This window comes from Podarcis tiliguerta (assembly GCF_965153285.1).
Source record: "Podarcis tiliguerta genome assembly, chromosome: 16".
Lineage (NCBI taxonomy): Eukaryota > Metazoa > Chordata > Lepidosauria > Squamata > Lacertidae > Podarcis > Podarcis tiliguerta.
Genome location: NC_139549.1, coordinates 18585506 through 18603086, shown reverse-complemented (window position 1 = coordinate 18603086; position 17581 = coordinate 18585506). Strand labels below are relative to the sequence as shown.

Below are 17581 nucleotides of genomic sequence, written 5' to 3'. Positions count from 1 at the left end.
CTCAATCTTGACTGTCAAGAGCATGGTTCCACCAAGCTGAAGAAAGTACAACCAGAGAACAAGTCAGTCTGGGTGTTGAAACAACCCTAGTGCAGGAGGTCAGATCTCCCAACAGGGAGGGTGTGTGTATGTGTGTGTTTTAAAACTTCAAAGCAGCTGGGCAAGGGGAGGAGGCTCCAGTTGCTATCAGAGAGTCTCTCTGCAGCTGCTTTGAAATAAACACAGTGGGAGTTGAGATCTGAGGACTGATAGCCCCTCCACCCATCATCAGGCAGGTGGGAGATGCACTGCCAGCTCCCTTGCAGATTAGAAGAACTTTCTGGCCTGGTGCATTAGCAAGAGCTGCTGCATTAGCAAGAGCTTTGAACCATTCAGACACCCCATCAAGGAAAGCAGAATTCCGCAACCTGCAAAAATTATGCAAATGACGGAATTCACCAGGGCTGGTCCTAGAATGAGGCAGAATGAAGCAGGAAGTACAGGAGAGTGCTCTTTTGCTCAGGTCCTGCATCTGGTTGGCCGTTGTGGGAACAGAATGCTGGACTAGATGGACCAGTGGCCTGATCCAGCAAGCTCCTATGTTCTTATGCTTCAGCTGCCAGTGCCAGTAGCAGGAATGAGGTAAGTATGGAAGGGGGATGCCATCTGGCCCTGAAGATCACCTGCTCATTCTGCAAATATCTGCCTGGCTAGTCATGGGCTGGGAGTTGAGGAGCAGAGAAGGCAGCAAGGCAGCCCTACAATCTCCCACCAGGCCTTACTCAGAAGTTTTAGAGCAAAGCCGCATCCTAGAAATCTTGCTCTTTGGAGAAAAGGCAAGGTGCTTTTGAGATGCCGAATCCTGTGCTTGCAGGTGGAAGCTGTGGAAGACCCTGAACCCTTATTTTGTAAGTCAACGGAGACTCCTCATGCAGCAAGCAACACACACATGGAACGAACCACACACAAACCTGTGGTCAGATCAGCTGCTCAAGTGGTGCTCAGTCCTACAAGCAAGCTGGCTTCATGGATCCCAGTCCCAAGAGAGAACTAACAGCTGGTTCTCTGGAGATACTGCTCTTATACATGGATGTTCCATTTGAGTATGTTGGTAAAAGGGCATTGAAGTAAGCACTTGGCAAAACAAAGTGGGAGGAAGCAAAATTCTCTCTCCACCCTCCCTCCCTCTACCCGAGGCCTCTATACCAGGCATAGGCAAACTTGGCCCTCCAGATGTTTTGGGACTACAACTCCCATCATCCCTAGCTAACAGGGCCAGTGGTCAGGGATGATGGAAGTTGTAGTCCCAAAACATCTGGAGGGCGAGTTTGTCTATGCCTGCTCTATACTCTGTTCCTCTAATCACAGGCCTGCCATTGCCACCCCCCTCCAAGAAAATAAGCCAAGTCCTCATCCCCAACCAAATCTTCAGAGCTGTGCAGGATAATCTGTTGCTCTGACTCACATCCTGCCAATTGAAACATGCCCACTGTGGATATACAACACCCCCCTTACATAGCCAGAAGCCAACAATTTCACACACACACACACACACCATTGCTTCCTTCTCCTCACTTGCTCCCTTGTCTCCTGAAAGGACCTCAACTGCTGAGAAGTGTGCCTGCATAGAGACAAAGGCCTGGATCTTGAAGCAAACAACTGTGCCTGGGCTACCCTGCTCCTGCCATTAGGTCACATTCACACCATACATTTAAAGCACTGTTTCCCCTTTTAAATGTATGGTGCAAAACCAGTGAAATTTATAGAACATTAGTAGAAATGGAGGCTCAAGAAGATCAACTGAAAGAGGTGTGGGAAAAGAAGACAACAGGGCAGATAGATAGCCAACGCTGGGGAGAAATATGGGAGAATCGTACGTTGAAAATGTTGTCTATAAGAAGAATATTATTATAAATTAGTTTGGAGGTGGTATTTAACACAAGTCAGATTAAATCAAATAAACAAGGAATAGTCAGTGTTATGTTGGAGGGGATACCAGGAAATCAGGAATTATGCTCATGTGGTAAGGGTGCAAATATGTACAATTTTTCTGGCAAAGGGTGTTCAAGGAGATAACAGAAATCACTGGTTTAAAGCAGACTGAAAGTCCAGAAGAAGAAGAAGAAGAAGTGGTGGTGGTGGTGGAGTTTGGTTTTGATATCCCGCTTTATCACTACCCTAAGGAGTCTCAAAGCGGCTAACATTCTCCTTTCCCTTCCTCCCCCACAACAAACACTGTGAGGTGAGTGGGGCTGAGAGACTTCAAAGAAGTGTGACTGGCCCAAGGTCACCCAGCAGTTGCATGTGGAGGAGCGAGGAAGCGAACCCGGTTCACCAGATTACGCTCCTAACCATTACACCACACTGGCTCTCAATTTACGATGGGGTAGAAGATTCACAGGCTATGAAGGACTTGCTCACAAATTTATTGACAGCTTGCACAAATTATTATAGTTAGGAAGTGGAAGGGACAAGCAGAATATAAAATGGAAGAATGCTATAAAGAGGTGTGGGATATACCGTATTTTTCGCTCTATTGGACGCACCGGACCATAGGAGGGGGAGAACAGGGGATTTTTTTTTTCTTATTCTCCCCCTCTAAAACAAGGTGCGTTCAAGGTACATTCACCCAGGCTTGTGGGGCTGGGGGGGGGGAGCGCTGCTTCCCCCCCCCCCAGCCTCAAAGATCCCTGAAGCCTTTGGAGCGCAGCGCCCGCTGTCCTAGAGAGGCTGTGCGCGCAGCCATCCCCAAGCTAGAACAGCGAGACGGAGCCCTCCGTCTCGCTGTTCTGGCTTGGAAACAGCCTTGCTAGTTTCTGCAGGATAGCGGGGTGAAGGCTTTGGAGCGCAGCGCCCGCTGCCCTGGAGAGGCTGTGCACACAGAAATCCCCAAGCTAGAACAGCGAGACGGAGCGCTCCGCAGTGCTCCGTCTCCCTGTTCTGGCTTTGGGCTTAGCGGCGCAGCATTCGCTCTATAGGACGCACACACATTTCCCCTTAATTTTTGGAGGGGAAAAAGTGCGTCCTATAGAACGAAAAATACGGTAGCTATTAATGATAAATTAACATGGGCCATTAAGGTAAGTAGGGGAATATGCAAGAGAAACAACTGAGGAGATATGGAAGGTGTTTGTGGAATTTGTACTGTTAAAATGGAAAAGGGTCAAACCATTGCAAGAGGTGTTGTCATTTTGGGAGGTTGGATAGTTACAACGTAATGGTCTCGGTGGTGGGGTGCACATTTTTATTCTTATTTATTTATGATTATTACTTTGTAAAATAATAAAAAAATTAAAAAGCACTGTAATGCCACTTTAAACAGTTACAGCTTCCCCCAAAGAATTCTGGGAGCTGGAGTTTGCTAAGGGTGCTAGGAATTGTTTGGAAGCCCCTGTTCTGCCCCCTGCCATTCCCAAAGTAGTTTAACAGTCAATTCCTCATCACAAGGAGCTCTGGGAACTGTAACTCTAAGGGAAACGGGTCTTTAAACACCTCTTGGCAAACTACAGCTCCCATGATTCTGGGAAGGAAGCCATAGCTGTTTTAAACTGGCATCAAGGTGCTTCAAAATATATGGTGTGACAATGTCAAGGAGAGACTGAAAACACTCACCTGTGGTGGCATTGCTGCTTCCTGCAGAATTTCTCTGCTCAGTTTACCATCACCACCTTCTCTCCCTTGTCACGGACTCTGGAGGCTCTGCCAAGATTGTTTAACCTCCAACTTCCTTTAAAACTGCTTAATGCAGGTTTTAATGCAGCAGACTTTCAACACCACCACCTTTGCATCTCAACACCAGACCAGTATTAGAAACTGAGATATGAAAGCTAGGAGCTAAATGGCACCTTAAATCTAGGGTTATGGCCGCAACAACAAAATGACTAGGTGCGCTCCCCCCCCCCTGTAACCAAAATACAAAGCTGAAAATGAACTGCATCTAAAATATTATGTTCATTTTTTCACATGCTCTAGCCCTTCCCCTCCCACCCACCCCAAATATTCTCAAGAGGTCTCTTCTCCAGTCTTCAGAGGGTACTGTAGCTGGAAGTGGTGAGGCAGAAAAAGTCCGTCCTTTCCTTGCACTCTGCAGTTTTAATCAGAAATCTTAGGCACCTAGAACAATGGGAGTTTTGAACACTGCACCAGACTACATTTGGTTGTAGGAAGAGGTCTTAGGTGACATCCATAACACCATACATTTAAAGCACACAGCTGCCTTCAAAGATACCCGGGAACTGTAGTCTGCAGCTCCCAGCACCTTTAGCAAAGTACAGTTGCCAAGATTACTTGGGGGAAGCCGGGTGCTTTTCAGGTATGGTGTGGACACAGGCTCTTTGGAGAAATGACACACTTCATCTGCACAACTCTGCATGAGCCAGACCGCTCCTTAAGAGCTTTCCAATGTGGAAAAAGAAAAAGAAAAATCAACACGCTCCGAGAGCTCAAACTTCTGCAAGGAAGCCTCTCGCAGCCAATTGGCTCATTCAAACCCAGCAAGAGAGCAGAGTCCGTTTCTGCGGGAAGGAAGCATGCTTGTCCCATGCGTCACACAGGGGAAGAAATCACCCCAAAGGGAGGGAGAGTTCTGTAAAACCCTATAAAGCTTTTGGAATGCAATAAGTCCCGGGTTCAAGCCCCAGGTAATGCTGGGGAGGTCCCCTGGAGACTCAGTATGGCCCTTACTGAGCTAGTTGGACACTTGGTTTGACTCCATATAAGGCAACTTCTTGTGTTCGCCACAGACGGGGGAGAAAAGAATTACATCAGTTTGGGGCAGGAATGGCAAAAGCTCTGAAATAGGTAATACAACATTTCTGTTGCCTTTGAAAGGATGCAGATATTGGGGTGGGGATGAAAACTGGTCTTCCTGCATTTTCCCTTACATAGCCTACACTGTCTTAGGAATGGCTACCTTCTGCTCCAAGTAGGTAAGCCACCATTCACCATGAGTAGAACCTTCTTGTCCAGAGGCAGTGTACCTCTTTAGTCCTAGGTGCCAAGAGACCAGCCTATTGACCCCAGCATGTCCTGCTTGGCAGCACCCACAATGTGCTATTATTATGAGTTGCCTTTGTAGCCCACCTTTTTCTCCAAGGAGCTCAAGGTGGCATTCATGGTTCTTCCCCTTCCTCAATTAATACCCAGAGCAAGCCTGCAAGGTAGGTCAGGCTGAGATGCAGTGATTTGACCCCTGGTCTCCCAGGTCCTAGTAGTATGTGTCCCATTATAGAAGAGATTGGGGGACCTGTGTCCCCTGCCAGATATTTTGGACTGCAACTCCCAGCAACCACATCAAAGACAGCCATGCTGGCTGGGGCTGATGGGAGTTGAGGTCCAAAACATTTGGAGGTGCATGTGAGGTTGGGGAAAGCTGTCATCCATTATAATGCTGTCTCCCCATCCTATTAAGCCTCCTGAGCAGAACAGACCCACGAGCCATTCAAACAAAGAAGCAGCTGGAGGCACGATTACCTGGAAGGGCTGGCCAACAGTGCGAGTCTCGGGCCCAGCTCCTTGCAGGCTGCAAAACATCCCAGAGGGATGAGCTTCTTCTGCCAGGCTTCCGCACATAGATGCCAACCTCCAAATTCAGTGTCATGTTAATTATGGGGGAAATCTGTTGCAGGTAGCAGAAATGTGACACAAAAGCAGCTGCTGTCACTTCACAACACTTTCAGGCTTTTGCAAACTATTCATGGCGTGCTTCCAAGCATTTCCAGACAACAAAGAGGGCTGGAAGCTTTTTAAAAATAAACTTTCGAAACTCAGCAGAGGTCTCAGGACGTTTCTCTGTGCAGGTGGGAGCAAAATCTCATGATATGCAGTGCATGGTATTCCACCAGGACTCTGTTCTTCTCTCCGGATAAAGAGAGATAAAGATGAGGGTACCACGATGGGGAGGAAACCTGCCCCAAGATAATGCTGGTGAGCCTGTCTCCTCCAACATTCATTCTTCCAGGGAGGACGGTCTGAATGCATTCACACCTTTATAATGAGAATTGCAATCTTGGCTTTAATAAGGAGCTGGGACTCTCAGAAACCAAAACAACCGTTCTGTTCTCAGGGCCACACAGAAGATGGAGAATAATCAATGACCTTCTGGAACTACGGAGTCAAAATAAGGGACTTGTTGGCTATGGTCTGAGCTCCCTTCCCACGCTGGGATTAATATTTTTTTAGAGCGAGGATGACATATTAAAGACCCACATTCTGCAAAACTTAGTAAGTGTGGATGCAACCCAAAGGGGTAATGAGAAAGGATGTCAATAATTGCACTTGGACATTTCTGTCTCTCTGAGAAGGTTAATAGGTACAGCTTTGAAGAACGGAGGAGTCAGGAAACACAAGGAAGTTCTCTCTACACCCCCACCCCGGGCCCCTCTCTCCTCTTCACCCGCTGAAACGTGAGGGCAGCAGATCCCTGGTAAAGAACTGGCTGTTCCAAAGTGTGGTTTTGGATGCAAGGGGAAGAAAGCAGAAGGAATCAATTAGGATCTGAACAAGAGCCCCACCCAAAAGCCATCGAGGAAGCTGCTCAGGCAAGGACTGGGAGAGCTACAAACTGCTTTTTATTTTGTATATTTTATTTATTACTACTACTATTACTACTACTCTATTATTGTTAGTAAAAGGTTGGTTTCCTCATTTCCTGCTATCTGTCATGGGCAAATAACTACCCTGATTTTGTCTATGTGTGGGAGAAGGGGGCATTCAGGTTACCTTTTTTAAATAATGTAGCTCCTGTACCAGCTAATACATTTTATTGACTGTGTTGGGAGGATGCAGACTACATATTACACTTGCTACAGAACCACTGTAACTCAGGGGCAAGCAGTGCCATGGCACCCAAATGCGTCACAATGAATTCTTAATGGCTTTGGTGAATTATTAAATGAAGAGCAGCATCAAACAGGAGGCAGAGCAGGGGAGGGGCTGCTTAACCCTCTCCTCACAGTTCCTTCATGCCCCAAGATCTAGCCCCCTACGCTGGCTGCTTTTGCCCCTGCAGGGCTCCAGCTGAATGCTTGGGGCTAAAATATGCATCTGAAACCCTGGCATGGGGAAGAAGGCTTGGAGGAATGAGCAGAACAGCAGCCAATAGGAGAAAAATTAAACATCGCCCTCACCCTACCGCTCCTCCAGTCAAAGTTGCAGCCTCCCAAGGGTGCTTTTCTTTCTTTTCTTGTATAATTCAAAGGAACTTCCTAGACCTCCCTTGCTTCTTCCCATTCATTCCATGTATCTAACTCACATAGAGGTGTTACTTTAACAACTCATGGGCAAATATTGATACCGATTGTAAGTGTTAGGTACTATCATGTTCCTTGCAGTTGTTCTCAGCAAAGCGCAAACTGGATCCATTGTTAAATTAAACAGACATCCACTTTCCAGGTTTTCTGACTAGGAACTCTCATAGATCTACCTGGAGATCTTGGGAATTAAACCAGGGACCTTCTTCATGCAGAGCTGATGTTTTACCACAGCGCTATGGCCCTTTCCTGCCAGTGGTGTAACAGAACCTGGGGGGAGCAAGTTCTGAAACTGCGGCAGGTGAAGCTACCTGAGAAGGGCTCCTGTGAGTGATACTGTGGCCTGATGGCACACATGCAGCCTCATTCTATTGTCTATACAGTATAAAGGAAGAGAATGGGGCCCTGGGCTCAGAGAAACCTCAGGGATGAAAAGGTGGCAAGTTAAGTGCTTTGAGAAATTTATTCTTGGCATGAAAATAAACAGGCAGCATCAAGGCTTTGCGAGGGAAGGTCAACAAGAGACACAAACAGGAGCTTCCGAAAATTGTGGCATGGTGATGGCAGGATGATATTTTGTCAAGGTTCCTGGCATGTAAGGGGGAAGGAAATGCACAATCCAAACCAAAGTTTTGCATAGGGGAACCATTCCTTCCCACAGGATTTGGTTTTCAGCGGCTGAATTCCCCCACCCATGACCAGCCATGTTTCTGCCCCAGAATGCACTCAAGGCATTGGATTATGGACTCAAACTGCCAGCAGAGAGATTTCGCCAAGCCCATCGTTATGGCTGAATGTCACGTTTCGCCTCTCTGAGGAAGGAGGCGCCAGAAGGGGCACTGGAGGGAACACACACACGAACACACACACAACAACCAACCCGCCTTGCTTAAAAATGGCACGTGAACAGGCAGGATCTTGGACTGCCAGCAGCAAGCCACCAAGAATCCCAAATCCTTGGAATAAACGCTTCTTGCCGGAGCAGAAGGGCGTTGGCCACAGCCATGAGTCAGAAACGGTTCTGGCACAGAGTGCCAAGCACGTGCTCCGCCCTTTCAAATCCAAACCGCTGGCTGGTTTCTATGGAGTGGCCAATCCAGAGCTTCCACAGCAGCATCCCTAGTTCCCATTGGCCCACTAGAAGATGCCGAGAGCAGGGGCTGATGGGAAGCCTCACCCGTTAGGCACACGTGAGGGTGCAGGGCTGCCCTGGCTTTGTCTGTGCCATGTGAAAGATCTGTAGCCATTTCTGCCTGGGGACTGGCGTGAGCCTTGAAGTGCCATGCCTTTACTAGGCTCCCCTGCTGCCTAGCTTTTATACTTTTCCAGGCTCCCTTACTGCCTGGCTTTTAACATGCGTACCGATGAGGTTTTTACGAAGGCAGAGTATGTAGCACATAAAACCCATTCACTCTTACTGCAGGGAGGAGATTAGAATCCAAGAGTAGCACATAGAGATGCAGGTTCCAATCCTGACAGCCTTGTCCAAATCATGCACTCCAGTCCTAAACTCTTTGCAGGGTACTTGCAAAGACAAATGCAACTTTGTACACACAGGGTATGATCCAAATTTATTCAGTGTTGCTTTAACCTGCTACAGATACCCAAGAGGGGAAAGGGTGCATCTTGCACTGATCAGCTTCCCTGTAGAATCGCGGCACTCACCCATGCCCACAAACCACAAGCTACAGGGCCTTTCCTGCACTTTTTACATCTGTTGCAGGCAATTGCATTTTAAAGAATGTCACACATTCCAGGTAGAATTTTGTAAAAAGGTAACACGTGTGCAACCAAGACAAATAGAAGAAGGTGCCTCTTATCAGGTCTGGCCAGTGGCCCACCACGCCTGGAATTGTCTATTCCGGCTGACAGCAGCAATGATGGCTTTCTGGAGCATAGCTCAGTGGTCTGCATGTCCCAGGTTCAATCCCTGGCATCTCCAGGTAGGGCTGTGAAAGAGCCCTGTTGGAAACCCTGGAGAGCCACTACCCAGTCAGTGTAGACAACAATGAGCTAGATCAGGATCTCCAGCTGTTTTTGGACTACAGTTCCTATCATCCCTGACCACTGGTCCTGCAAGCTGGGGATTATGGGAGTTGTAGTCCAAAAAGAGCTGGCGACCCAAGTTTGGGAAACCCTGAGCTAGATGGATCAATGGTCTGACTCTGCATGAGGCAGTTTCCTATGTTCCACTTCTGTTTTGAGACCCAGCTGAACCATGGAAAACTTGTGTTCTACCACCAAGCTTCAGGCCATTCCATACATCATGCTGAACAAACAAAGCCACATAGGGGAGGGTCTAATAAACAGCAATTGGTGGTAAGAGTCAAAGTCTGACTTACATACAGAGCTAATTTATTTCAGTATCACTGCCCACCCATACCAACACAAGGCATTTCTGGCAAATCAACAGCCTGAGAACAGGGGCGGGAGTTGAGGAGCAGCCAGCTTCATCAGGTTTAGTAAAACTTCCTTGCCTGCTCACCTGGAAACAATCCTTACTCGCCACAGGTGAGCAAGCAAGTGGTTATAATATGAGCACAATATACCTGGATATCAGATGCTGGGGACAGACAAGAGGAAGCCACACACCCTCTTATGCCCAGCATATAAACTCCCTGGACACTTCTGGCTAACCACTGCTGGAAACAGAAGGCTGGGCCTTTGGACCAAATAGAACAAGGCATTCAAAGTACAGTGCACATGGCCCTAAGATTTAAGGGGAACCCGGAACCTGATTCAAGTGTTAGGGCTCAAGGCATAGAGCTTGCCAACAAAGAAAAAGTGCCTCTGAGCATACATGAACCAATTTTTGCTCCCCACCAAGTTACCCACAAAGCTCCTTTAGAACCACAGGGGCTTTGTTGCTGCAGCAAACCTGCTCAGCAACTCTGGCCTCTCTCCAGGCTGTTTAATGACAACTCAGCCTATGGCTGTTTGGAACTTCCTGGTGTTCCTTTCTTGCAGCTCATAGCTGGACGTGCCCACAAAAGTCCTCGAAAAACACAGTCCTCCAGCACAGATCATAGATCACAGAATTGTAGAGCTGGAAGGGACCCCGAGAATCATCTAGTCCACCCCACTGCAATGCAAGAATATGCAGCCCATATGGGATCCCCGTATGGGAATCGAACCTGCAACCTTGGCATTATCAGCACCATGCTCTAAGCAACTGAGCTGCTGGTCTGACTCTCTAGGCAACCAAGAACTCTGGCAGCGAGCGGTTCGCCAAGATATAACTTGTACTGCTCTGTTTGGGAGTCCTGGTTACCTCCTTCGCCAGCCACTGCTCAAGGGGGCTATTCTGCCTGCATGGTGATGTCGCCAAAGGGGAAGGGTCTGTCAAGAAATGTTGCAGGGGTGGGAATTACCTTAAGGAAGCGGAAGATCAGTGTGGCCACAGGGAAGATCTCAGGAATGGGTGGGAGGCTGTGTGTGGTGCATTGTGGTGTTAAGGTAAGCAAGAGAGTTGGGGAGACTATCCGCTGTTATAGGGAAGAGCTGCAAAGAAGCTCATTTTTTTTTACCGAGTCAAAAATTAAAGGTTAAAAACTAGCATGATCCGCTGTGTATCTGTCACTGCACTCTAATTGGGACGGATGTCTCCCATTTGCTCCCTGGCACAGGTGGGTATTTCAACATGATCAAAGTTACGATGGGCTATTGATTATGGCAAGGGTGGCTAACCTCTCACCCAGGAGGGAGGCCTGATGCAGACCCCCAAGACCCAACTGATTTGGCAGTGGCAAAAAGGTAAGAAAAATTAAAGTGGGCTCCTCTCCACTCAGCTCCTTGATGGAGAATGCCAGAATACGTGCTTGTCGCCAAGTCCTGATGCATTTGCTTCTGGTTCTCATGGTCACAATGATAAGCTGGAGAAAGCTAACAAAAGCATCAGAAACTAGGGGCACACCAGCCTCGAAGAGACAGACCACATCCTACCCGGCTTCCTACCCGCGGGAACCATTTGTTTGCCTCTCTGCTTTCAAGCAAGAGTCTTGGACAACGGTTAAGAGAAGAAATCCAGCTGCACAAGGCTGATAGTTGCCTTGCCAGGGTGCAAGCAGAGTCTGGGTGGCAGAGATACCGAGTGGCTGTTTCCACCCAGCCTCCAGATTAATGGACTCCTGGATATTCATGAATGCCTACATGTATGCCCTGTTGCACTCTGTGGGGCCTAGCATGCAATGCAAGTAAGGCACCCTAACTACTAAAAAGTCACCCCGAGGGGGATCCACTGGCCAGTCAAAAAGAGAAAATCCATTCCTGAGACAGGGCAAGTGCAATGCAAAACTGATATTCTATTATTATTATTATTATTATTATTAACCACCAAACATCAAAGTGGAAGGCACAAATAGAAAGGAGCTGAAAGCTGGTGAATCAAGAATTCTAAAGACTCCAATGCGAGCGATATGTTCAAAGGGGAAACAATTGTTACGGGTGGGGAGACTTCGTCACGCAGCGTGCTTTGATCTTTGTAAAGCTACCACTAAAAGGGGAACAGCTTGCAAGGTAGAGGACTTTGCTTCCGACCACAGGCGGGGCCCTCCAGCCGCCTCACCCCCACGCAATGTCTAGCTCTCCCCCCCCCCCCCGCTCCGCCGGGGAATTTCTATTTGTCCTTCGAAATCAATGAATTACGATTGTAGTTTCCCTTCGGCTGACTCACACTGCCTCTTGTTTGCAGTCTCAAAACATTTGCTGCCTCCCCTGGCAACTGCTATTGCGGAGCTGTCGGACGAGGCAGGCAGGCAAACAGGTTAATTGCAAAGGAAAACCTTTTGCAACCAGCCTTGCAAAAACAGAAAGACAGGTAGCCGGCGCCCCACGGGAGGAGACGCAAAAGGGCCCCATGTGCTGCTGTTTGTGGCACAAAGCACACGGTTGTCAAGACCCGACGCGTGGGCTGCGAAGCCTGCCTGCTTCTGGGGCACAGCACAATGGCTGACAAAACAAGACACCTGGCAGCTAGACGGGACTTCCAAAAATATTTCCTGCTGCTCTGAGTTTGTCTACTACAGAAGAGAGGCAAAGCGACAGAACATGCAACTGCAGTTGACAACAACTGTTTCTTTTTGCATTAGTTAAATTGTAGTTAAGCACAGGGGCATATTAAAGAAGTGGCAACTGTGGTTAGACGCCCTATGAAACACACCGAACTGCTATCAAGCCATAATCTGAGGCTTGCAGTATGAATCATATCAGCTGCAGCATACCAATGCCGATGAATCTTCAACCAGGTTGGGGGCAGAGGAGAATAAAAGACACACCTGTAATGTCCCTACCTCCTATTTCTCAAGTGAACATGCAGCTCCCTGCGCTTCTCCCGGGGATGGAAAGGGGTTAGTTTAACCTCTGCTTTGCTAGTAAAACTGAATTACTGTGTGGCGAAATGATGCATGTCTAAAATGTCTGTCACCAACATGAAAAGTCTGGAAGCTCTGCAGTAAGGGATATTAAGTCCTACAGCTCACTTGGGGTGATCAGGAATCAACACCAGATGACCAGGCAGGTCTTTATAAAAGCTTGGCCAGAAAGAATGGGTTTATGCAGGCAAACAAGCCAGCAAAAACCCTTGCACTGCGGCAACTTGGGTGGAATTAACTGCAAACCATTCCTTGCCCTGTCTCTGACTATTATTATTATTACAGTGGTACCTCAGGTTACATATGCTTCAGGTTACATACTCCGCTAACCCAGAAAGAGTGCTTCAGGTTAAGAACTTTGCTTCAGGATAAGAACAGAAATTGTGCTCCGGCAGCGCAGCAGCAGCAGGAGGCCCCATTAGCTAAAGTGGTGCTTTAGGTTAAGAACAGTTTCAGGTTAAATACGGACCTCCGGAACGAATTAAGTACTTAACCCGAGGTACCACTGTATTATTATTATTATTATTATTATTATTATTATTATTATTATTATTATTTCAGTTGTCATTCACACAGTGCATTTCAAATCTGTAAAATGCTTTGCAGACATTGTTTTAGTAACCTGCACCACAGCCTTATCAGATAGAAATATATTGGCCTATCATCCCAATTTGGCAGATGAGGGACCAAGCTAAAGACCAACTAAGGCTGCAACTCTGAGCACAGACAGCTGGGAGCAAACCCCTCTGAAATAAATGGGGCTTAGATGTGAAAATTAAACGCATGTGGGTCTGGGCTGCAAGGCCACCCAGGGAGCTTGAGTCACAACCTGGGAAGTTCATCTGAGTACTTCAGAGGTAATCTGAGGCAAGGCAGATTCACCCGCCTTCCCCAGCTGGTGTCCTCCAGACGTCTGGAACTACAACTCCCATCGGTGCTGCAATGGCTGCGCTGACTGGGGCTGATGGGAGTTGTAGTCCAAAACATCTGGAGGGTGAAACAGGCTGGGGGAGGTTATCTTGGGTAATCTGCAACTTTATCCTGGTATGCTACATGCATGCATTTATGAAACTTATGTTCAGGCTTGTTTTTTGAAGTGCTTTATGGAGTACTTACAAGGGGGGGGGGAATGCAGCCTCTCCCCCCCCCTCAAAAAAATGCCCACATAAAGAGCAGCCGCTCAGCACCTAGTGCTGCAGCCTTTTAAAATGATTCTGCCACACATAGCACAACAGACCCAGGATCTAAATGGAGACAGGCTCGCATTGCCATTGAGATGAGCACAAAGTTATCTAAAGCAGGATCTGCAATGGGACACATGGAGGTTAAATATAAAACTGAGCTGCATGCAAGCGGCATCTGCAAAAGGCATTATTTCTGGGAAAGGGACTCTGCAATGTACTCACAAAGGACTCAACGACTCACCTCTCCCACCCTCACTTCTAAGGCTTCTCAACAGAGAAGGCTAGGAAGCCACAGCAAAGCCAAAAGCTGTAGGAAAATGAGACTGGCCTGCAGACTATGGCATAAGGCTGTTGTAGCCACCACACTCCCTGCTGCCTATCAGAGTTCAGTTACCTCCTGAAGCCGAATACTGGCAGGGAAGGCAGGAGGAAAGAAGGTACAGTTGTTCACAGCATGCAAGCACAGCACTATCAAACCATGCAGGGCAGAACACAGTTACTACAGCTGCACCTTGGTTCCTTTAAAACAAAAAACCTCCATGTTGAGTTTTGAAGTTCCTAGTCCTTCTGGTTCAAGAGCAAAACAAAAACAAAAACAAAAACCAAACAAAACCATAATAAAACTCAGCACTGAGAGAATACAAAAAACTATTTAGAAATTAGAGGTTGTGAGGAAGTGGGGGAGGACTATAGGCTATAGTTCCTGCTCCTTTGCTATGACCACCAGGTCTTCCCCTCTGCACAGCCTGTTTCTCTGCAAGTCTGAACTCACATTCTCCAGCACATGCCTAAGAAATGTGGAGGAGATGCATTCCCCACCCCCGGGCCCACCACAAAAATGCAGCCAACGCACAGTAACTAAGCGTGTGGCGCAATCTGCCCAATGTGCACAATTTATTCCAGTTGCAGAAATTTAGGATGAGTGGAATGGAAAAAATATATAATCGCATAATTCCTCCACCACACCCGAATCGACTATTTGAGCCAACACAGAAAAGGCTGCGTAGGAAAAATGTAAAACGGAGACAATGAAGGTCAGAACGGGCGCAAATTCAGCAAGCAGTTTGTTAAATCACATGCAGCCCTGGATGGAAAAGGGTTCAGCTTGAGTATAAGTGGTCATAGGTGGGCACTTTGGAACAAAATGTTCTCTCCAACCAGCAGAGCAGCAAACATAGTTTGGTTGTACTGAAGATAGAACTTGCTAAGCTTAGAAGTCCAGGGAATCCTCCAAGAGAATGAAGGGTGTGCCCTGATAAGAGAAGCACCTATCCCACAGTCTGCCCCAAGAGCTTGCTGACATTTCCTGGGGCCCCCAAAGGTGATCTGCCACACAGAGGCTTTTGGCAAACCACTCAGACTATTCATGAGACAACCACAAACACAGTCCTTGCCCAATTTGGAGTGAAGACTAAGCGGTGTACAGTATACACACTCTCATTCAAGTCTGCACTCAATGCGCTCCTAGCTGCTAGTAAGGGAAGTGGTGTGCGCACAACAGGAGCCACAATCCATATCTATCCTGACGTTTCTTGTGAAATATTGCATTTTAATGCACTTTCCCCCAAACCAGCTTGGCTCCAAATTGAGAAAACAAATGACCCAGCTGTGTTTTAAGCCAGCTTGAGTTGTTTTCAACCAAGCCTTACTCAGAGTGAACCCACGGAAATGAATGGAGCCACCTTAGTCATGCCCATTCATTTCAATGGAGTAGGCAACGCGGTGCCCTCCAGATGTTCTTGGACTAGAACACCCATTGTTCCTCTCCACTGGCCATGCGGACTAGGGCTGACGGAAGCTGGAGTCAAACATCTGGAGAGCACCACACTGAGGACCCCGTAATCTGGTCAACACAAGGAGGGGGCAATTTATGAAATTTTAATGGAGACTATTGTGCGTGGCCTCATTGCCGGCATCAAAGCCATCCCCTGTGCTTGCTCCCCATTGCACCCAAAACCAGGACATGGATACAAAATATTAATTTTGATGGCTGCTGGTGGAAATTTAAGACAGTTTAAAAAGATAATCTGATTACTTCAAGATATTCTGAACAGAACACAGCTACAGTGCCAATGAGAATAAAGCTGGGGTCCTTGCCCCCAGCTCCCTTTCTAAGTTTGGGGGATCCATCCAACTATGGTTTAAGATACGCTGGCCACATACCACAGAGATAAACTTTCCACTGCCAAACTGGGAATTCCAGGCAGCCGCGACAGATACCACAATGCCAACCGCACAACCAATTGCCCACAAAAGAGGAAAAGAAAGTGTTCATTGTCAAGCCTGAACGTGGGCTTGGGGAAGAATATGCCGCCTCCTCCTGTGCCCACAACAGAGTCGCAGTCTTCCCAGCTGGAGAATGACATTCTTTGCCCTCCCAGCTCATATGATGGCTGCCAGCTTCCATGCCCGCTTTGGTCCCTGCCCAAAATCCTTGTGGGCTTACGCTTTTGACGCAATCCTGACTACGGACTCCAAATCGTGCAGAGGTGTTTGTGGGATTTTCTCTTTTCTTTTTTGAGGGGGGGGGGCGGAGCTGAGAAAAACGCTGTTTGAACCAAGGAGGGTTCCCTCCACCCCCACCCCGGGTCCCTGGGCGAGCGCACCCAGCTAGCCCCTTCCCGGGAGCCCTACCTGGCCTTGAGCTCCTTGAACTCCTCGCGGACTTTGCTCAGCTCCAGCTGGAGGCGCGCCCGCTCCTTGGCCACCGAGTCGAGCGTCTTGCGGGCGTCGGCCAGCTCCGCCTCGTAGGCCGACTTGATGCCCGTGACCTCGCGGCTCACCTCCTCCTCGGACTCGGTGATGCGCAGCCGGAGCCCGGCGTTCTCGGACTCGAGGGAGCGCACCTTGTCGATGTAGATGGCCAGGCGGTCGTTCAGCTCCTGCAAATCCTCCTTCTCCTGCAGGCGGGTGATGCGGGCCGGCGAGAGCGGGGTCGAGCTCGCCCCGCTCCGGGTGCTCCTCTTCTGGCCGGGGGTCTCCATGGCGCAGGCGGGGGTTCGGGCCCTGGCGGACGAGGACGACGAGCGAAGCGGCGGAGGCACTAGAGGAAGCAGCAGAATTCCAACGCGCCTCGGCTCTCCAAGTGACAGGCGGTCTGAGTCACGGGCTTGGAGGGCAGCTCATATAGCTTTGGGAAAAGGCGGGGGAGGCAGGGAAAGAGGAGGGGAGGAGCTAGGCAAATAGAACCAGCCCCTCATTTGCATAATTAAAGGAAAACTGCCCAGGACTGGGTTTTTATCACATTCTCTGATGCTTCCCGTCTTCGTCCGCCTCCCTCCTCCCGATCTGCTTTGCCTTCCCCTCCGCTCAGAGTGTTTCGACGACCCAGAGAGCAAGGAGCCTGTGCGCCTAGTGGTTAGAGCGGCCTTTTCTCAGACGGCGTTGGAATCATCCCAAGCTAGCAGAGAAGGTGGTCAGGGATGATGGGAGCTGTAGTCCAACAGCGTATGAGGACCCAAGGTTGAGAAAGGCTGGGTTCCTTGGAAGGGACTCTGAGCACCATCTAATCCAACCCCCTGCAATGCAGGAAGATGCATGCAGCTGCCCCATACGGGGATCGAACCTGCAACCTTGGCATTAACTGCAGCATCACGCTCTGAGCTATCCAGGCCAGGGTTCGAATCCCCATTCATAGGGAAGCTCCCAGTCGCCGGCTCTCAGCCTAGCCGACCTCGCAGGGTTGTTGGGGATTAGGTGAGGAGGTGGGAGGGGGAGAACCATGTGCGCCCCCTCGAGCTCCTTGGAGAATAAAAAGGTGCGGTATGGTGAATGCAACAAATAAGGGCCAGTTGTTTCT

General features: G+C 48.6%; 1 protein-coding gene across 2 annotated transcripts in view; it reads right to left on the bottom strand.

Moving 5' to 3' along the window:
* The window catches only part of LMNA (lamin A/C), a 48403-nt gene extending 31315 nt beyond the window's left edge, over nt 1-17088 (bottom strand). For both annotated transcript variants that reach the window (XR_014505920.1, XM_083417351.1), the window contains exon 1: nt 16417-17088. Coding sequence is in view for 1 of the 2 variants with exons in the window: in XM_083417351.1 (XP_083273477.1) it covers nt 16417-16766 (350 nt within the window). In the remaining variant the exon portion in view is untranslated. The remainder of the gene's footprint in view (nt 1-16416) is intronic.
* Nucleotides 17089-17581: the final 493 nt, after the last annotated feature.